Below are 20066 nucleotides of genomic sequence, written 5' to 3' on the forward strand. Positions count from 1 at the left end.
TTTCATCAAAAATTGCAGATATGTATCACATGATACAGCAGTATTTTAGGACTCTAAGGGAAGTGCTACTTCACAAAAAATCCCGTACACTTGTGAGAGCTAAATGAAATTAAACAGGAAAATGTAGTTGTGTGTGTCCTGGAAAACTGAAATAATACACTAGTAGACACAGCACAAATTTTAAAAGCAGTCAGAAATTATTTATTTAGGTAAAAGAGTTAACAGTATTTAAAACATTCCTGTTACACTCCAGAGTAATTTGCAAAAGCGAAGTAGTACTTAATCTGAAACAGCTTTAATATTTTTGACCAGACAAACCAAAGAAGTGACCACATTATTTAAACTGATGACATCAAGAGATGTGAATTTTTCCAGTAACACAGATATCACACAGAAATCCAGAGTAGCAGCACACTTGCATTCGTACAAAAATGTAACAGGCTGTTACCAAGCTAAGCAAATTTTGCTATTAAGAAAAAAAATAAAATAATAAAATCTAGAAGCGAAGCACATGTTAATCCAGCTTCCAGAAGAGAGACAAATTATCTTAGGGATACTTCCAAATAAATAACAGTACCAAGAATAAATATATTTGAATCTTCTTACTGTTCTTCTTCATATTTGACCTCTTCACAAAGCTTGTGAACTCAAAAATAAAGGGAGAGAAACCCAAACACTCAATTGCCAGGAAACTTATCCTTCATCCCAAATGAGTACATTATTTATTGGTTTCTTCCATTTTTACTCTTTTTCTTTAGCAGGTCAGTATTCTGATACATTTCTGCCCAAAAATATTCCTTCTCAGTCAGTTCTTTGAACTGAATTATTTCTCCCAAACAGTGATGTAGCATGTATACAAAGATGAATCTTCAGAGATGAAATCTAGAGGTTTTTTTAGCATGTAGCACTGCAAAGAGCGTCAGAAAACAATGTAACTTAAAGGACATAGGCTAGACCTTTTGGCATATTTGCAGTAAAATTCCTTCGTAAATTATTCAATAGAGATTAGGTTCCAAATGAAATTTAGTGTTTCAGATTACTGTTTCATCAAATTTAAATGAAACCTTTCATCAGAACACTGAGCTAGCAAATACAGAAAGAATTCTGTAATCACAGAAAATTCTGAAGGTCAAGATTAAAAGATAAATATTTTCCTTCAAAATATTCTGTATCACTCTGATTTACCAAACAGCGGTAACATTTCAGTGAAAAAAGATTTCATTCTGACAGATTAATTTGCTACAAATGAGTCATATATTGCATGAACATATATGTCTATGTGCAACTTTCAAGAAGCACCAAAAGAATTAAAAGAGTTTAAGAAATTTTCATCTAAAACATTGGGATTTCAGTTGCACAGAAATCTAAAAAAAGTTTAATGTGAAAAATAACACTTAGCAAACAAAATATGAGAGACAATTCTTAGCAATGGAAGTTTCACCAATTCCTGGTAGGCTGCAATTGGCAAAGATCTAACTTTGGTAGAAACAGCACTTCTACTCTTCAGGACATAGGAGATCCACCCCTTTATCTGCTTGAAATTACTTTAAGGCTGCCATTCTTGAGGTTGACAATGTTCTGGAGTGTAACACCTGCCTACCCAATAACAAACAAAAATATATACTTGGAAATCAAAGAATGAAACTGAAAATGTGCCCAGTCTCTAAGATCAGTATTAACCAACAAATTCATCCACTTTGGATACTTATCTGTGTGTTTTATGGATCTCAGAATGAAAGACTCAGGTTTGAAAAGATTGTAAGGACTCTTTCCCTAAGGAATTAGAAACCATTAGACTATTTTCCACCTTAGATGCCAGAAACACTTCTATGGTGGCTGTGAGCAAATAGTCAATTGACTGATACTGGCTTCAGGAGGAGAAGTTATTAAAAATAATCCAAAACAGCACTAGCAAGCATTAGCACAGTTTACTTTTCTGCTAGTGCTACACAGTAACCAGTTCCCAAACAAGTATCAGGATAGCTGACAAGCTGAAATTGGTAACTCAGATGGCAAGATGCACATGTGAGATACTACTTGTGTGCTACATTGTCTACACTTAAGAGAATTATGCCTTCATGTCAGTGGTAGGTCAGGACCTCTGAACCACACTTCATCACGCAGCAGATGCAACCAAAAACTCCATACATTTGCAAATCATGCATATAGTGGCTCATATGTTGGTATTCTGGATAATTACCACTTCCAGAAGTAGAAGAACTAGCTCTGAATATGCTTGTTGCTATCAAGACAAAGATTTCTTTTACTCCTGATGAAACATTTGCTTCCCTGTTTTGTAAAGATGAATATTATACTGCAGCATACCACTACACTAACCTTCAAGGTCTTCTCAGGATATATCTCATTTACAGTAAAGAATAAATGAACTGACTAATGCACACAGTTTGGCAATGGTAAAATAATCCTAGTTACAACTCTGGATAAAGAACTACTTGCATTTGGAACAATTAATTCTAACACATATGGAAAGCTGTTTCCAGCAAACCTTCAGATTTTTAGACACATAATCGCTTTGTTTCCTCGTTTTTTTTTTTTGTTTGTTTGTTTTTTGTTTTGGGGGGGGTTTCCTCCAAAATTAAGGGAGCAACCAGATGTGTTAGCATTTCAAGTATGTCCTGTGAGCTACAATGATTACTATGGAACAGATTTAAAATGATCTCCCTGGCTAACTAATGAAACCTGCATGTTGCTGTAAGTTTATGCACAACTGCTCTAGAAAGGCTTCTCTATCCAGATTTTGTTGGTTTCCTCACATTTTTGTTCTTTAGCCTATAAAATAATTTTTAAGCAGCATATTTTATAACAATTAAACACAAGTAAAAAGCTGTACCATGTCACAATAAAAAGTCAAAAATATTAAACTATAATACAATGATTATTTTCTGTTTGTACTCTATTGTGTTCTAAAAACAAAAATAAACAGATTACAGTGTTTTAAAATAAAACATTTAATTCTCACCTAAAATGATTGACATTTGTTTTACTAAGGAATGAAAGCACAAATGAACCTGGTCTCCGATCACTCTCTCGAATAAGGTAACTTCCAGGTTTTCCTGCTTGTCGAAGACGTTCTTCTGCAATTGTTCTGTCAAGTTTTCCATGATACCACCTGAGAAAAGAATAACAGTGGGTGTCCTTAGAACTTATGTTTTCTGATAATTCTCTCAGAATAGACCTATAAAACCAGCAAAAGCTTTCAGTCAAAACTGATTTCAGTCCAAACTTTTGTTTCAAAGTTATCACATCTTTACATGTTCAACCTCCCATTTTACTTATTTCCAATCAACAGTATTTTTAGGACAGCATAGTTTTTCAGATAATCTGCTTCTCCCAGTAAACCATCCCAAGGGGTGGAGGCTCTATACAGATCATCAGCTTTTCTCTCCTAATTTGCTCACTTAAATGAACAGAACCAGGTCACTGATCTGACTTGGAAGACTGTTGTATTTTAAGCCTACATGGGCTTCAGTTCAGGCTGGATGTTCCAAAAGCACAAATTGAGAACTGGATTTTAACAATCTGTTTCTCAGCTGACATAGATAACTGCTGTAGTAAGGTCAGCACTGATTTGCAGTGGCATCAGACCACCATCCAGCCCCAAAATAGTCTTTCCTAATCACAATGCATATCCTATCAATTAAAACCAAGTGCAAAGGCGTGGCAAATCACAAACTGCAAAATATGACAAGGGAACACTTCAGTCTAAAGTAAAGGTTAGACTGTTACCATTCAAGCATTCATTTGCCTTACCTCAGTTTATTTACACAGCTTTTGTCAGAACGCTCGTTCCACTCCAAATGATCAAGTATTAGGTTTTAAAAAAAAAGGCAGCAATGGAGAATGCCATTCAAATATAAAGCCAAGCATTGTTCTCATCATATTCACAAAGCCACAGCATGTTCCAGAGCTACATACTGTAATAATTTATTAGCTCTTCATCCAGCAACTAACTATGCTTAATTCAACCTTTGATTTCTACACTCAAGAAAACATCAGCTTCCATATAACCATTGTTTTAGACAATTTAAATCCTTTACCACTTCAGACCATTCACCTATTTGTTCTAACAGTTCACATATGCCTGGCAAGAGTCACAAAAAATGCATTCTGGAAGAGATCTGTAAATGACCTTTTGAACTAATATATGCAAGAAAAACAAAAATTGCACAGATTACAGCTCAAAAAAAAAACCAAAAAAACAAAAAACCTAATAGCTGGGCTGTTGATAAAACCTAACCAGAAGCATTTTTTTTCCATATGAAATGGAAGCAAAAGTTTTGAGAGCTTTTATCAGCATGAAAATCAGATAGACTAAACTGATAAACATCACCTATGCCAGCAGAAGCAGCACCAGCATAGATACTGTTTGCCCTGGCCAGAGCAGCACGCTTACTAGTATAGTTCTCTGCTTTTCTTCCTCATCCTGAACAAAACAAGTTAAACCAGAAAAAGCGCTGTTGTGTCTGTAGAACATACAGCACTTGAAGCTGCTGCAGGCTGAGATACATTAGTGAGATCCCTTCTCATCCCATTCCAGAGCAACACGGCCGCGTGGACCTTTAACCTGTTGCTTAAAGGCAGTCTGCAAAAAAAAAGTAGATCACACTATTTCTACCATGAGGGTCCTTTAGGAAATCAAGCAAAATCAAGACTGTCAATTTTGGAGTACCTAGAATGAAATATTCTTGTCAGTGTGCACAGCACAGCTGAAACCCGAGTTTGTTCATTCCCAGCTATTCTGGATAGACCAACTTTCACAAAGTAAAAAACTCCCCAGAGACCCAAGAAACTTTCCTGATCAAGAAATTCTTTGAAACCAACATTCCATGAAGCCTATTTTAAACTAACAATAGGTTCACTAAGCTTTTATTTGTTCCTATTTATCACCCACTTGAGAAAAATAATCTTAACTCTCGAAAGACACATTGCATTACAATGCCAAACTTAAAGGCACGCTTTTGAAATGGGGAAGGTGGGAGTGTTAATAACAATGCAATTCCTAGACATAAAAATTATTTGCTCCCCCATTTCAGAAAAAGGTTTGTTTTCTGAAATAAAAGTATCTAGTTAACTTCTGAGTGCAATTAAATTCAGAGAGCAGAGATTCATCACTAGACAGAACTGCTTTATTCAAGCAAAATACAGTGTAAGAGTGTTGAAAGACTTCATTTTTAAAAGTGCATGTCTTATATTTCATCCAGCTATCACCTGTTTTCAGTGTTATATGAAGATGCACTCTGCAACTTTGTATCATTATCTTCAAGTAGTTTGGTAGCAAATAGTAAAGACTATCCTACAGAATTGCAGTACTTGACCCGAAGTAATGATATCCAGTACTCAATTAAGCATTGGCATTATCTTTTTTTTTTTTTTTTTTTTTTTTTTAATACTTCTGTTAAAAGGTTTTGGGACTTTCTTGCTTTGAAATACATCCATAGACCAATTTTTCTGTGAGTATTTGGTAATGTACTAAGCAACTTCATACTACTGAAAAAGGTGAAGATCACTTATGCTGTATTATCAGTTATAAAGAATATCCATTCAATACTCAGTGATATCCAAAGAAAGTACAACCGAAATGACTAAACTACAGAATGTGCCCTACTTGCAATTTCATCAGAAAATAAAGAGCGCAGAACACTCAGAAGGATAGGACCAGGCTACCATAAATTCTGAAATAAAATAAATCCCAGACCCTCTGGCTTTAACCCTCAATCAGGCATCATAATAAAGCTTGACTTCAGTGTTTCTGCAAAAATACATCACAAGAAACTACCTTTCCCTCTTCGGAAGCTCTGCATCATTTTGAGTTTTACAGGTCAAGATCAACTTGAGCATTTTGCAGTTGTAACAGCTTCGAGTTTAATGTGCTCGCAGTCAGACACAACACTTAACCAGATCCCTTGATTTACATCAAATACAGCTTCTGAACAGATGTAAAAGGGAATCCCACCTACAGTGCACTACACTTCTCATGAAAGGAATTAAGGTCTGGATAGTAAAGTATCAAATAAAAAACCTGCCTAGCTGTTCATAAATATAAAGTTGCCCATGTGGCTGTGACTCATCAAATGAATGCACTCAAAACCGTAACTCACTACCCCTTAGATATAAATCCTCCATCACTGCCAAAGACAGGATCACTATCACTTCCAGTCAGTCACCTCTGCTTGCTTGCCTAGTCCTACATACAAACACTTTTTTATTTCTGACTTTAACTTTGAAAATTTTTAAATGCTGACAATCCACTATTTTCACAGTTTTGAGCAAACATAATTAAATGACATTCTGAATCACAGCTAGTGCTCTGACAATACAATAGCTATTATGAGATGCATTAAAAGAGAAAATGCAAGTAGGCTTGCAACAGAATGTTATGGAGTGATTTGTCTTTAAAATGTCTTAGCAACTATAGATCACCATTTAGGGGTTTTTTTTCCATGACCATCCATTTAACTGTTGTAACAAACTTGTAAAATTGTTACTTAAACTGCAACCTTTATTTTGCTTCTAATACCAATAACAGGCTTACATGCGACACAAACTAGTCTGTGAAAGAAAGGTGAAGCTGTGCAAGAAAATACTCCTGTCTGCCAGTCTAAATCAAATGCAGCATGTTCAGAAGTCCAGCTCTATGTATCACAACCTTCATTAGAGCAAACAGACAGAACACAGACACAACATCATCCCAAATAGCTTATATATCCACACAGGCAACATACAGCTGTTCAGGAGAATGGTCCCTACCAAACAACCACAGCCACATCGTGTGGCTGAGAACCAAAAGCCAAGTCATGAATCTCATGGAATGAGTTGCACTGCAGTGAGAGCTGTTACCTCTGGCTGCAAACAAGAGCTCCTTAATTTTCCTTCACTCTATGGAAGATGCTGGGTACCAGACATCCAGTCACACTAGCCTCACCAGGCCTAGCCAGCACTTTCTACTGCAAGCAGGGATGAAACTACACTGCATCCTCTTAGCCAGCTGATGGTACACTAACAGGACTTTGGCCCCCAACATAGACATACCGCAAGGCCCATGCAAGGCACAGGCTGTTCACAAAGAGCTTGCAGATGGTGAATTTATCATCTGGAAGGAGGCAGCTGCTATTATGTGTGGAAGCATGTCACATGGTTCAACCAAAACCTTTTATTTACATATTTCCTTTTCACATGTGGAAAAAGCAAGTATTATGAAACACTGTTGTTCCACTGAAGGATTCTGTTAAGAGTACACTGCAATTTTTACTTAGGAACACAGTAGGTTATGAAGGAGGGAATGCAGGAGAAAGTGCTGAAGGGGAGTAAAAGTGTTTTTCAGCAACTTAGTACAAATATAGATGTCGATAACAGCTGCAGACCTCTCTCCTTCCGTCTAGAAAGTTATGGTGCACAGGAAAATCAGTCATCAAATGCTCTAGCTCCTTCACTTAAAGCTCCTCTTAGCCATACCTTGCTGCTTCAACAAAACCCGTAAGAATGGAGAACTTGTAGGAATCATGGTCAGGGCTCCCCTCCTAAGAATTCAGTCACTGCCTTAGTACTTTTCACACATTACAGATTCCTGTTATCACCTCCTGAGATTATGTGAGCTCTGTTCCTATTAGAAGCAAAAGAGAGCAGAGATAATTACCTTGAACTGAGAAAATCCTCAGTTTCAAATGATACACAGAAATCTCCAATACAGTTTCATCCAGACAGAGGAGAAAAAAAAAAAAAAAAAAACACACACACAACAAAATATCCTGTACTCTTATTTGTTTCTTCTTACCCTCTTAACACCAACCATCCCCCCTCAAGCTTTCTATCTGAAGACTTGATGCTCCTATCCACTGTTCAGGTTTCATTTCAGTCTTACAGTTTCTCAACCTAAAATGCATTCTTAGTTTTACCATTTTTATCCAGACTATCTTTTAACATTTTACCCCCCATCTCTGTCAGATTTGTAAGGCTGCATTAATTCCTTTATGCACATTATTTGTAGAGATTAAATTAAGGTAAATTTCACTCAGAATTCACTAAATTCACATCCTCCTTCTGTCTTGCTAGTTACTATCCAGTAGTTACCAATTTTTGATCAAGTCTCTGCAGTTCTCCATGTTACAAACAACTTCCTGACAGAAAAACCTCTGCAAATAGGTACCAACTACTACACTGGATGAATCTTTAAGATAATGAAACAAGGGCTGAAACTAACTTGAAGCCAAGTGAGTGTTCTTCGTGAAATTGAGTGTTACATACTCTTCTAGGGAGGGAGGGGGTTTTATCCCTTCTGCATCCCTATGCATGTAAGCTTAGTGAAGAGTAATTCTGGTTTTCTCATTTGACTGTTCTAAACCCCCTTAGAAACAGCAGGTGAAAAACTGAACCTTGCTGCACTTCAAGACTAGAAACCAGCTAACTAGCATGTAAAGTCACTACCACAGGCACTCCTCAGTACACCAGCCATGCCAACCTGTTAGCCATGGGACTTGCACACCCCTCCAAAAGAAGCCACTGAAACACTTACAGCCGTTTACATTAACTCTGGGCTAAAACAAAACAGATCAACGAAAAACCTCAGTACACCTTAACAAAAAGACTATGCAAAGATGAAAGAGCAAGATAAGCATACAGTCAAAATGGAATACATTTAAATAACTTCACTAAGGAAAGAAAGTTTCCACAAGTTTCAACTGCTGTAAGAAACAATGATAAGCTTTAAGAGATAGATGTGTAAACAGCCTAATACCCAACATAGCTGAAAGATTTCTTCCAATCCTACCTGATACATATTTACTGAAAAGATGATTGATTCCTTATCTCTTTTTTGCAAAAGCCACCAATGAGCAGGTGAAATACAGCTAAACTGGCTGAAAAATAGCTCCTGAAACAGCTTGCATTTTCTTACTGAAGGATCAGATTAGGAAGTGAATTCTGGAACTCGTTAAAGATTTAGCAAGAAACTTCCCATTTTTACATGCTTCATACTTATGCCCTCAGATCAAAAATACACCTTTTTTTGTTTGAGCTAACTACTATAAAAACAATGTTAATACTGCTACACAAATCTGCACATCCTCTTTGGCAATAATTAAGGAATTTCTAAGATGTTGTTCATCTTGTGTATCACTAACTTCATTAATGTACCAGAGGCTCCTTCACCTTCCTCCTGCTCATTGCACCTTGCCCTCTCTAACCAAGCACAGGTTTTTGTTTTGTGCTCTACTCTCACCTCCTCTTGCAAGCTGGAATGCCTCTCTAGAGAGGTGCACTGCACCCATGGATAGATAACTGCTTCTATGAGAAAACCCTGACAGTTACACACTAGAAATCAAAGATAGTTAAAGGTCTTGAATTAAAAGATGTCCAATACTTTGCACACACACTTCGGAACAACAGTGGGGGAATATAACCCAGAGAGTACAATCCATACACAAACAAATCTAACAGCATGACATAAACCAGCTGTGTGTACAACTAGGAAAAGAAAAAAATAAAAACCAAACCGTTTCTAGACTGGAATACAGAATGAGATAATTACACAGAGGCTTGGTAACACTTTCCGTTTGGAGGAATAAAGACACTTTTCTAGCATCCCTTTTATTGCTAAGGAGTGGAAAGAACAACAACAACAAAAAAAAAATCTCTCCACAGATGCTTAGAAAGCACCAAAATCTATGCAAGAAAAAATCTGGGGAAAAAGTATGATTTGAACAAAATAATCCAAGAAATTCCTTACTCTTCTGGATTAAGCAAGTATCCAAGCTTGAATTGTGTAACATCTCCAGTGTTACTCTATTAACAGATGGAAATAGGAAATAGTTATTCTTAAATTTTATATACAGAAAAAGATGATGCAATTTATCTATAAAATAACCATACAAAATCCAGTGAGTAAACCACAGACACAATATCCTTTTATGCATGTCCTATCTATGCGTGAACGTTTACATACATAGACATAATTTCACAGAAAGCAAGAGGTGGACTTAAAATAATAACAATTAAAAAAAAAGAGACCAAAATTTTAGAAAAACTTCTTACACAAATCTACACATAATTACCATATGATTTCTGAGTTGATTATCAAAGGTTGGCTAAACCTAGATGCTTTCTGGAAACTATTATGGAAAAAAAAGCAGTGGGGAAGTTAATAGAAGAAACTCTTGTCCAAATATCTTTAGGTAGCTATTAATAAGAAAATCATATACCCACCCCTGCTAAGCCAGTGACAGTAATCCTTAACAGAAAACTGTAACATCTTAAATATTTCCATGTAGTCACATACTGCACTTCTTCAAATTTAATTACATACAGCTAACATCTAGACACTAACATTAACTGAACAAGCTGGCAAGACACAGACTGGATGATTGGTGTGTAAGATGAGTAGGAAATTGGCTCACGGGCCACATTCAGAGCACGGCCATCAGTGGCCTGTCAGAAGTGGGGTGACCCAGGGACCTGTACTGGGCCCCATGCTGTTCAAAATCTTCCTAAATGAGCTAGATAATGGGATTGAAAGAACCTGCACTGAGTTTGTTGATGACACCAGACTGAGTAGTGAGAGGGACACATCAGAAGGGTGATCGATGTTGCAGAGAGACATGGGCAGTCTGGAAGAGTGGGCTACCAAGAGCAGTATGAAGTTTAACAAGACAAGTGCAAGGTCCTGCACCTGGGCCAGACTAACCAAAGAGCCCAGTCCAGGCTGGGATCTGTGGCTGGGGAGCAGCCTTGCTGGGGAGGACCTGGGGGTCTCACTGGGCAACAAGCTGAGCATGAGCCAGCAGCGTGCCGCTGCAGCAGCAAAGGCAGATCGGATGCTGGGCTGCCTCCACAGGGGCACTGCTAGCAGAGACATGATCATCCCACCCTACCCAGTTGTCAGGCCACATCTGCAGTGCTGTGTCCAGTTCTGGTCCCCACAATTCAAGAAGAATGAGGGCAGACTGGAGAGGGTTCCAAAGGAGGGCCACAAAGATCAAAAGGCTGAAGAATCTGCCCCTGTCAGGAAAGACTGAGTTAGGCCTCTTCCCCCTTGAAGAACAGAAGGCTCAGGGGGACCTCATCACAGTATTCCAGTAGTTTGGTTTTTTTTTTTTTTTTTTTTTTTTGCAGTTGGAACAATCATTCACTGGAACAACCTCCCCAGGAACAGAGGTAAACCTCACTGGAGATTTTCAAGATGTGATCAGACAGAGTGCTAAGCTCAGCTATGCTCCCTTTCCACAAAAGGTTGGTCCAGGTGATCTTTCAAGGTCCCTCCCAACCTGGGCTATTTTATGATTCTATATATTCCAACCCTGATGACACTATACTCACAAAAAAAAAACAATTAGCACTTGAGGATGAACAACTATTACTATTTCAGTTTAACAAAAAAGGAAGCCCTAACAAAAAAGAACTGATTTGGTACGACATTAGCCTGAGAAGCAGCTGAAAATACTGACATTTGAAGATGAAAATGACTTTTTTAGGGCCTGATCATCACAAGAATTAGACTGCTAACTTATCAGAATGCTGACTGGGTACACTGAGTGTCCTGGAGAGCTTGAAATATCCATATTCCTGAAATATGACTGGAGTTTTTGAGTTAATTTAGCAAAATTGCTTGGTATACATATTAATTTGTACACATTGATAATTGTAATAAAAACATACCTTAGAAGAAAAAGGTAGATAATCCAAGCAAATTTATTAAATATTTAAGGAGCATCATTAGCTACCTTAGAAAGCCTTTTTTTTTATTTTAAAAGGCAAATTCTTGAGCTTTTACAGCAGAAATATTAAGATCTGCCTACACAGAAAACAATGAAATATTCTGTTTTCCAACCTAAAGATTTTTTTGTACTTTCCTTTAAAGTCTCCCCTATTATCTACTGCCTCCGACATTATTCCTGTCTACTTCAAGTCACAATTTTCAGCAATATGTCCTGTAACACTGATCCTCAACTATAATCAGTATGTTTATACATACACAGAATCACTTAAGTTGGAAGTGACCACAGGGGATCATCTAGCTCTCAACCTTTCCCCCCTTCTCAGCCACCCCACCCCACCCCCCCACAAGTAGGGTCACCCACAGCTGGTTGCTCGGGATCAACATCTCCAAAGACTGAGACTCCACAACTTCTCTGGGTAACCTCTGCCACCCGTTTGACCACACCCCCCATATATAAAAAAAAAAAAAAAAAAGAGTGCTTTTTTTTTTTGTATTAAAATGGAATTTCAAGTTTTAATATTTGTTTCCATTGCCTCTTGCCCTGTCATCAGGCACCAGTAAGGATAGTCTGGCTCCCTCATCTTCATTCCCTCCCATCAGGTATTTATATGCATGGATAACACCCACCCGAGCCTTCTGTTCTCCAGGCTGGACAGTCCCAGCTTTCTCAGCCTCTCCTTGTCTGACAGATGATCCCGTCCCTTCATCATCTTGGTGGCCCTGCAGCGGGCCCGCTTCAGTAAGTCCATGTCTCTCCTGTACTGGTGAGCCCAGCACTGGACACAGCACCCCAGATGTGTCTCACTAGTGCTGAGCAGAGGGGAAGGATCACCTCCCTTGAGCTGCTGGCAACACTCCTCCCAACGCAGCCCAAGATTCTGTTAGCCTTCTTTGCTATGAGGGTGCATTGCTGGCTCTGCCCACCGGGACGCCCACATCCTCCTCTGCAGAGCTATCCAGCTGGTCAGCTGCCAGCATGTGCTTGGGGTTATTCCTCCCCAGTGCCAGAGATCTGTATTTCCTTTGTTGAACTTCTAGAGATCTCTTGCAGTCCAATCCTCCAGCCTGTCCAGGTCACTCTGGATGGCAGCACACCCACCTGGTGTTTCAGCCACTCCTCTCAGTTTTGCATTGTCCTCGAACTTGCTAAAGGTGCACTCTGTCCCAGCATCCAGGTCATTAATCAAAATGTTAAACAGCATTGGCCCCTGGGTACACCCTGGGGAACACCACCAGTCACTTGTCTCCACCTGGACTTTGTGCTGCTGATCACCACCCACTGGGCCCAGCCATTCGGCCTGTTTTCAATCCACCTCACTGTCCATTTATCTAAACTGTACACTGTCAGCTTGTCTACAAGGAGGTTATGGAAGACGGTGTCAAAGGCGTACTAAAGCTGAGGTAAATGCTCTCCCCTTCTACCCAAGCCAATGACCTCATTGTAGTAGGGTTTTAGGTTGGTTAAGCATGATTTCCCCCTCATAAATCCATGCTGACTACTCCTCACCACCTTCAGCACAAAACATAATTTAAAGATAGACTCATGTAAGAATAGAAAACTTTTTTCTGCTCCAGAGTGACAGAGCAGACATTTTACATAAAAATAAAAAACACTGAAGACCGCCTGCAGTCTTTATATAGTATGTAAAACAAGGCAAGTATATAAAACTTGTCAAGCACTGGCAACATTTTATTGGTACTGACCATACTCCAGAGGGACACAGAGGAATGCATAACAGCTTCATTGCAATACTTCTATGCAGTACAAAGACAACGTTAAAACAAGATGCCTTCTCCTCCCTCCTACTGTGCCTTCCAGTGAGACAAATACCAAGATTTTTTGTTCTATTTTATTAGAGGAGAAAGTTATGCGAGAAACTGGAAAAGTGCTATGGGAGCTCTAGGACTTTATGACTGAATCAACAGATGGGGTCCTACACTGAAGAGACTCATGCCCCCACTGTTAAAATTTGTGTTCCTCCCCACTTCCTAGCCACAAAACATTAAGACAGGAAAAGGTGAAGAAATATGGTACAATATTATGCTTCTTAATAGGGTAGGCCAGTAGATGAAGTGCCTAAGTCCCACACAAAGTTCTGGGAGTCAATACACAACACAAAATAAAAACTAAAGTGGAGGTCAAGAGACTCTATTCACTGTATAAACAAAATGACATCATCAGATGTTAACTAGAAATATTGACTAAACTACTGAAAAATCCTCCTCAAACTTCTTCTGCCATTAAATGCTGTTGTACTTCTGGTTTTCTTCATCTGAAGCTTTCATTTATACATGTACCTAACATACTCACTTTACTTACTGCTTCACTTCCTATATATGGTTAGGTACTATTTTGCTCTGCTGCTTATAACCATTCATTTAAGACAGCACTTCTAACACCACACATTCAGCCAGAACTAAAACCAGATTTATATTCAGGTCTATTTTCTAAGTGGCCAAATCAGTACACTACTCATCAACTTTAGAAAAATAAGGTAGCTTCTCTTCTGTAGTGAACAGGAATTAATAAAGAAAATAATTTTCTCAATAAGACATGTTTACCTGCTAACCACATTAACTGATAAATGGAAAGGAAGCCTCACACACTAAAATCAAGTTATACCATATTTCATTTTTTTATTCATACAGTTGCTAACTGAAAATGACAGTATTACTTCCCCCCAGTTTTTAGCGCAACAGATTCATTCACCAGTATGGAAAAAATGCCTTGAGCCATTATTCAGATAAAAATTGTTCTTCATGAGTTACTGAAATAAACAAAAACTGCAGAACTCTGGACTTGCCACCTTGGACACTCATGTGATGTGAAGAAACTAGAACTTCACACTACATTTGGGTAGAAAAATGTTCTACTTTCATGCAATCCATGCTTATTTAAGTCTTTGCTATCCATTTCTATCTTCAGCTCTTTTTCTCACTATTATGCGGCCTCAAACAGGCACCAAGAGTGACTGTAAGACTACATCTGCCTTGGGTAAAATTTGTTTTTAACCAGACAATATTCTGACAGTCTATTTAATTTTGTATGGTTGATAGCTTTTGATTTCAACTGATTTCCATTTCAAACAGATAACCACTGCTCAAAAAAGCACCGCATGAAAATGTCAGTTTTGCTGAAATATACTGGAACTGCTTCTGCCACCTTAATGCAACACTAGGATCTAAAATTATTTTGTGAACTAGGATTTTTAATTAAATACATAAATAACTAAACTATTCCACATACTGTCAGTTTACAACCAAATTAAATAGCATTCATTCATTAAATCCAAAGGCATTTCCTTAGACTATTTCAGCCTCTGTCAGTGAGCCTTACAAATGGGATAGAAAGCACAGAAAAAAATGACCAAAACAAACACAGGGTTGCCCACTTTATTCCCTAGCATCCTGTGCCTCCCACCTAGCATTAAGCTACAATATAAACATGCTACTGCTGTGCTCCAGAAAAAATGAAAAAACACACACACACACTGAACAGACAAGCCTTAAGTCAATTTTGTTCCAGATCAAAGAAGATAAAAGTCAACCCTGCTTATGGATTTTCAGTTTGCGAATAAAGACAACCTATCAATCCCTTACACTAAGAGAAGACACATTCCCCTTTTCCTTAGGTACATGGAAAAGAGAAGAGGAAATTAAGTGTATTAGGTGCTTGCTAGCAAAGAACACATCCTGGTTACCCTGAACAAACTGTATTTACAGCACCCTGATGGGAAGTGCAGAACTTACACCTACTTCACTTCTCATCCTTTCAGGTTAGTTACTGTGAAAGCCAGAATGTCAACTATATGGTATGAAAAAATGTTTAAAAAAATGTTTGTTCTGTAACACCTTTATGGCCTAACATTTGCAAACTGGGAACTTAGATTTCGTTTGTTTCGTGTTTGTTTTGTTTGGTTTGGTTTGGTTGGTTTTTTTATTTGTAAAACAAGTTAGGAGATGAAAAAGTGATCAAGTTTTGTCTAAGTTTATGCAGAAAGCTTAATTTTATTTTATACTTAAAAGTATAATTTAAGATTGGAGTAGGAACTTGGAAACACCAGCAGCACCTTTTGTCAGATATTTTTGTTTGGAGTCAGTAACCAACCATTCAGTAAATCCTGAAATGGGATGCACGTCCATGGGAAGGCAAAGAAGCCTAGTGAGTCGTTACTGTTATGAAAGAATGCCTTTTCATTCTTATACAGGAGAAGAGTAATTTTATATCTCATAAACCAAGGTCAGGAATGAAGAGCACTCTCGACTTTCTGATGTACATGTAATATACTATAAGCAATTAACACAAAGAAACTAAACTATTTGACAGAATCGTGGAATTATCCACCAAACCAACCCTGCACACCTCCTGTAAAAACTGAATGAATTAGGAGGAAGTGGGAAAGGGTGGAGCTGGCAGTCATTATTTAAACAAATGGAACAGCAGTTTTGTAATCACATTCAACTGAAGAAGTTTAATCCAAGTTTAAATTACAAGATCAATTACTGCTCTTAAAGACTTATACTGGACCTTTACTTATGTAAGATGATAGATAATATTGATCCTTGTTTCTGGCAATAAATCAAGAGTTCAACTCCACAGAAACAGATGGTATGACTACAAAGAAAGGGCACTTCCAAAATAAAACAGCAGGACCAAAAGGATACAATTTACTATCGACATATGGCAAATTTAAATGACTTAACTGAGAATGGTAAAAACTGATACTGTATAAAATAAATAAGAGATAAAAAAAAGGGAAAAAGGCTTCTAATTATTTTAATCAGTCAATTTTATGGAAAAGATACACATCAAGGACAAAATTACAAAGAGAAAGGTTAAGTATATGGATGTATGAACTTCTGAATCAATTTTTAAAATGTATTTTATTTCTTGGATGTATCTGTAATAAAGAACCTTCAAGAGAAGAACATTTAACTACAGAGCTATGCCCTGGTCCTGCAAAAACTTAAGCGTCTCCTTTGTCTGAATAAGGTTAAGTACCCTTGTCAACTAAAACAAAATCTTGGCCTCGGCAGTCTTCCCCCAGCACGTACTCCTTGTCAGAAATCTAACATCCTTTTTCATTAACCATCGTGCTTGCACATGACTCACAAGACAATATTCTGAATGCAAAATCCACTCAGAATTGTAGATGTGGTAACAACTACTTAGTATTAAACAGGTGATTATTAATAAATAATTACCCATCCTTCCTAAAAATATTTCAAAAAAGCTTGTTTTCTGGCTTTTTCCTCAGTTCTCTGAGGAATTTATCTGGGTCTAACAGAAGCAGCAGTCTGATCTTTCAGACAGAAAACCAGAAGAACCGAATTCTGTATTTCACCAGCTTGGCACACAATACCGAAGAAGTAACTTTGCTTTTATGTGCTTCTATTTCCCTCCTTATCCTTTGTCAAATCTGCCTAATCCGATTTCTAGCTTGTTAGGGAATTCTACAAGTTTAAGACTATTCAAACACTGTCTTCACAAAACAAGGCCTTAATGTTTACAAACTTCCACAAGCAGTCCAGAAATTAAAAGAATGAAGGATTACTAGGAAGCCTGTCAAGGTTTGAGAGATTAATTTAAATGAAATCCTACAATGTTACATTTCTTTGCCCACCTAACAACTGCAATGGCTCCCAAAATGTTGGAAATACGTGAAATAGTGCAGAAGTTAACACTCTGACAGTGGAGCTACATGAGAATATAAAAAAGAAGTCAAATTCAGATGGGTTTTTAGATTAACTTTCTGACCTATATCTTGAATACATCTGCCACCCTGTACCTCAAAACCCTAAATTATCGACTATACTCAATGTAACTTCAGGAACAGCATATTTCTAGATACTGATGAAAGGAATTTAAGCCTTTGAAGCAATTTAATTTTGGGAAGAATATGGTACCTGCTTGAGGGCTATTTTCTGTTCTAAAAGAAGCCCTACAAGTGCTTTATATAAACCTGCAGCAGACTTTCTACAGTTGAATCCAAAGGCTGCGTTTAGAGTACTTACTAATTACATGAACTCTATATAACATTATCTGATCTTATATTTCACACAATATAAACAGAGAACTGGTCTGCCTCTAGTGCAAGATTCTTTCTATTACCAGCACTGCAGGGATCCCGATTACCCTAATGAATGAATAAGTATAATAAAACCTCACTGCAGGTTTACAGTTTTTGTTTTTCAACTGTCTCCTCTCTCCAAACATAACCCAATTAATTTTTTTTTTTAAATTGGCTGAGCAGCAAAACAGTTTGACATTATTTAGAAAAATAACCTCTATGCTAACGCTTTATAATATATACTTAATTCCAGTTCATTTTAAATCAGCGTTTCAAGACTGCCCGTATTTAAAAAGCACAAAACACGTGTGCATTACTTTAGCTATGTTTGTGAATGAAGTGGAAAAGCAACTTTTTTTAAGTAGAAAGCAATGTAATACAAAATAATGACATGGCATATGAATTATTTTATGCCATGGACAGCATTTTGGTCAACTTTTATTTAAAAAAAAAAAAAAAAAAAAGTTTATGGCCCTTCTGATAAAGACTACGGCGCCAGCCGGGACTGGAAAAGTCTACCCAACAGGTAGTTAAACCACAACCGGAATAGCTCACTCTTCCTGGCAGCCTGTCGTATCGCTGTGAAAACTTGCAAAAAAAAAAACACTTAACCGGGCTCCAGCGGGGCGCATTTCCCGTCCCGTCCCGTCCCCCCCCCCCAAAGGAGCGGACCCCATGTGTCACCGGAGCCGCACCTTCCAGCGACGGGGAGCTTCACCTCGCCGCTGGCACCGCGCAAGGCTGCGGAGCGGGGCAGGCGGAGGCGGGCTGCCCGCCGCGGGACTCCTCGGGGCACTCTCCCGGGGGGGGAGCAGCTTTCCTGCCGGAACGGAACCGGGACGCAAAACTTCAGCGGGACTTCCACGCGTATTTTTCACCGGGTAAAGCCGGGGGGGGGGGGGGGGGGGGGGGTAGGGGGGGGTGCGGCCGGGCGTGTCGGACCCCGGCGGGGCGGCGGCTACTCACTGGTTGGTGGGGGGCGCGTTGAGCGGGATGGCCACCTCCTCCTCTTCGTACTCCGGCCCGTCCAGCGAGTCGCCTTCATCCACAGTCCCCAGACCCCCAGCCGAGGAGGGGGGCGGCGGCGGCAGCGGGGGGAAGGCGGCGGCAGCGGCTGTGCCGGGATCGGTCGCCCGAGCCGCCTCCGCTCCCTGCCCCGGGCCGGCCGCCGAAGGGGCAGGCCCCGCGCCCAGCTCCAGGTGCCCCAGCACCGAACACAAAGCCGGACTGCCGCCTCCGGAACCGGCCGGGAAGGAGCCCTGAAAGCCCAGACCCTTCCCGCGGCAGACGGCGGGGTAGTGCCCCGGCTCCGCGCTGGCGGTGGCTCCTGCCGTCCCGGCTGAGGTAACCGAGCCGCCCTCCTCAACCCCGGCCTCAGCCGCCATCATGTTGAGCCTCACCGCCCCCCCCCCCCCCCCCCCCACGCACACCTCCTCCTCCGGCCCCCCTCCGCCGGCCGCCGCACGCCGGGGGAGGTGGCGACAAAGCGGCCCCCGCCCCGGCGGGGAGCGCGGCCGGGACGAGGGCAAAACTTCCCCGGTGGAGCCGGGCTGGGAACAATACCCGGCTGGGCGGGGAGCGGGGAGCGCAGGGCAGCTCCGCAGGGCCCCGGCGGCCGCCAAGGAGCGGCTCCCGCCGCCCCTCACCCCCCGCCGGCCGGCCCGGCACCGCGCCGCGCCGAGACGGGCCGCGCCGCACCGCGCCTGCGCGCCGCCCCCTCACCACGCCTGCGCGGGTGGGCCGGCGGGCGAGGGCGGGAATGGCTGTGGGGGAGCGCGGGGGGGGGGGGGGGCGAGGAGTGTTCTGCCCTCAGCGCGCTGAGGTGGAGGGGGGGAAGGCGATTAAAAGGGGCTGGAATGCGGTTTTCCTGGAGCGAGGCGATGCGGGGTGCGTGGCGGGGTTTGGGCGGGGGGGAGCCTCGGCGCGGTGCCGCACCTCCGTCGCGGATCAGAAACGCGGCGGGTGTTGGTGGTGGGGTGGGGGGGGATCCGCCGCCGGTTCGGCGGTTGGGGTCTGGGTGACTTCCGACGGGCTGACCGCTCAGGTTGGTTTTCTCAGGGAAGCCGGGTTAAAAAGGACCCGTTCCTTCACATATTCTTGTGAAGACATGGTATTCTAGCAATTAAAAAAAAAAAAAAAAAAAAAAAAAAAAAAAAAGGCATCCTAGATTCTGCAATCACAGAATCCCAGGTTGGAAGGGACCTCAAGGATGATCTGGTCCAACCGTTCTTGGCACAAACACTGTCTAGACAAGATGGCCCAGCACC

General features: G+C 40.4%; 1 protein-coding gene across 1 annotated transcript in view; it reads right to left on the reverse strand.

The window, feature by feature from the left end:
* The window catches only part of RASA1 (RAS p21 protein activator 1), a 70501-nt gene extending 51032 nt beyond the window's left edge, over positions 1-19469 (reverse strand). The window contains exons 1-2 of the mRNA XM_042788141.1: positions 18766-19469; positions 2981-3130 (exon numbers count right to left, since the gene is read on the reverse strand). Of these exons, the coding sequence (XP_042644075.1) occupies positions 2981-3130; positions 18766-19187 (572 nt within the window). The 5' untranslated portion in view covers positions 19188-19469. The remainder of the gene's footprint in view (positions 1-2980; positions 3131-18765) is intronic.
* Between the last annotated feature and the right edge of the window lie 597 nt (positions 19470-20066).

This window comes from Tyto alba, unplaced genomic scaffold (genome assembly GCF_018691265.1).
Source record: "Tyto alba isolate M040663 unplaced genomic scaffold, T.alba_DEE_v4.0 Super-Scaffold_13, whole genome shotgun sequence".
Lineage (NCBI taxonomy): Eukaryota > Metazoa > Chordata > Aves > Strigiformes > Tytonidae > Tyto > Tyto alba.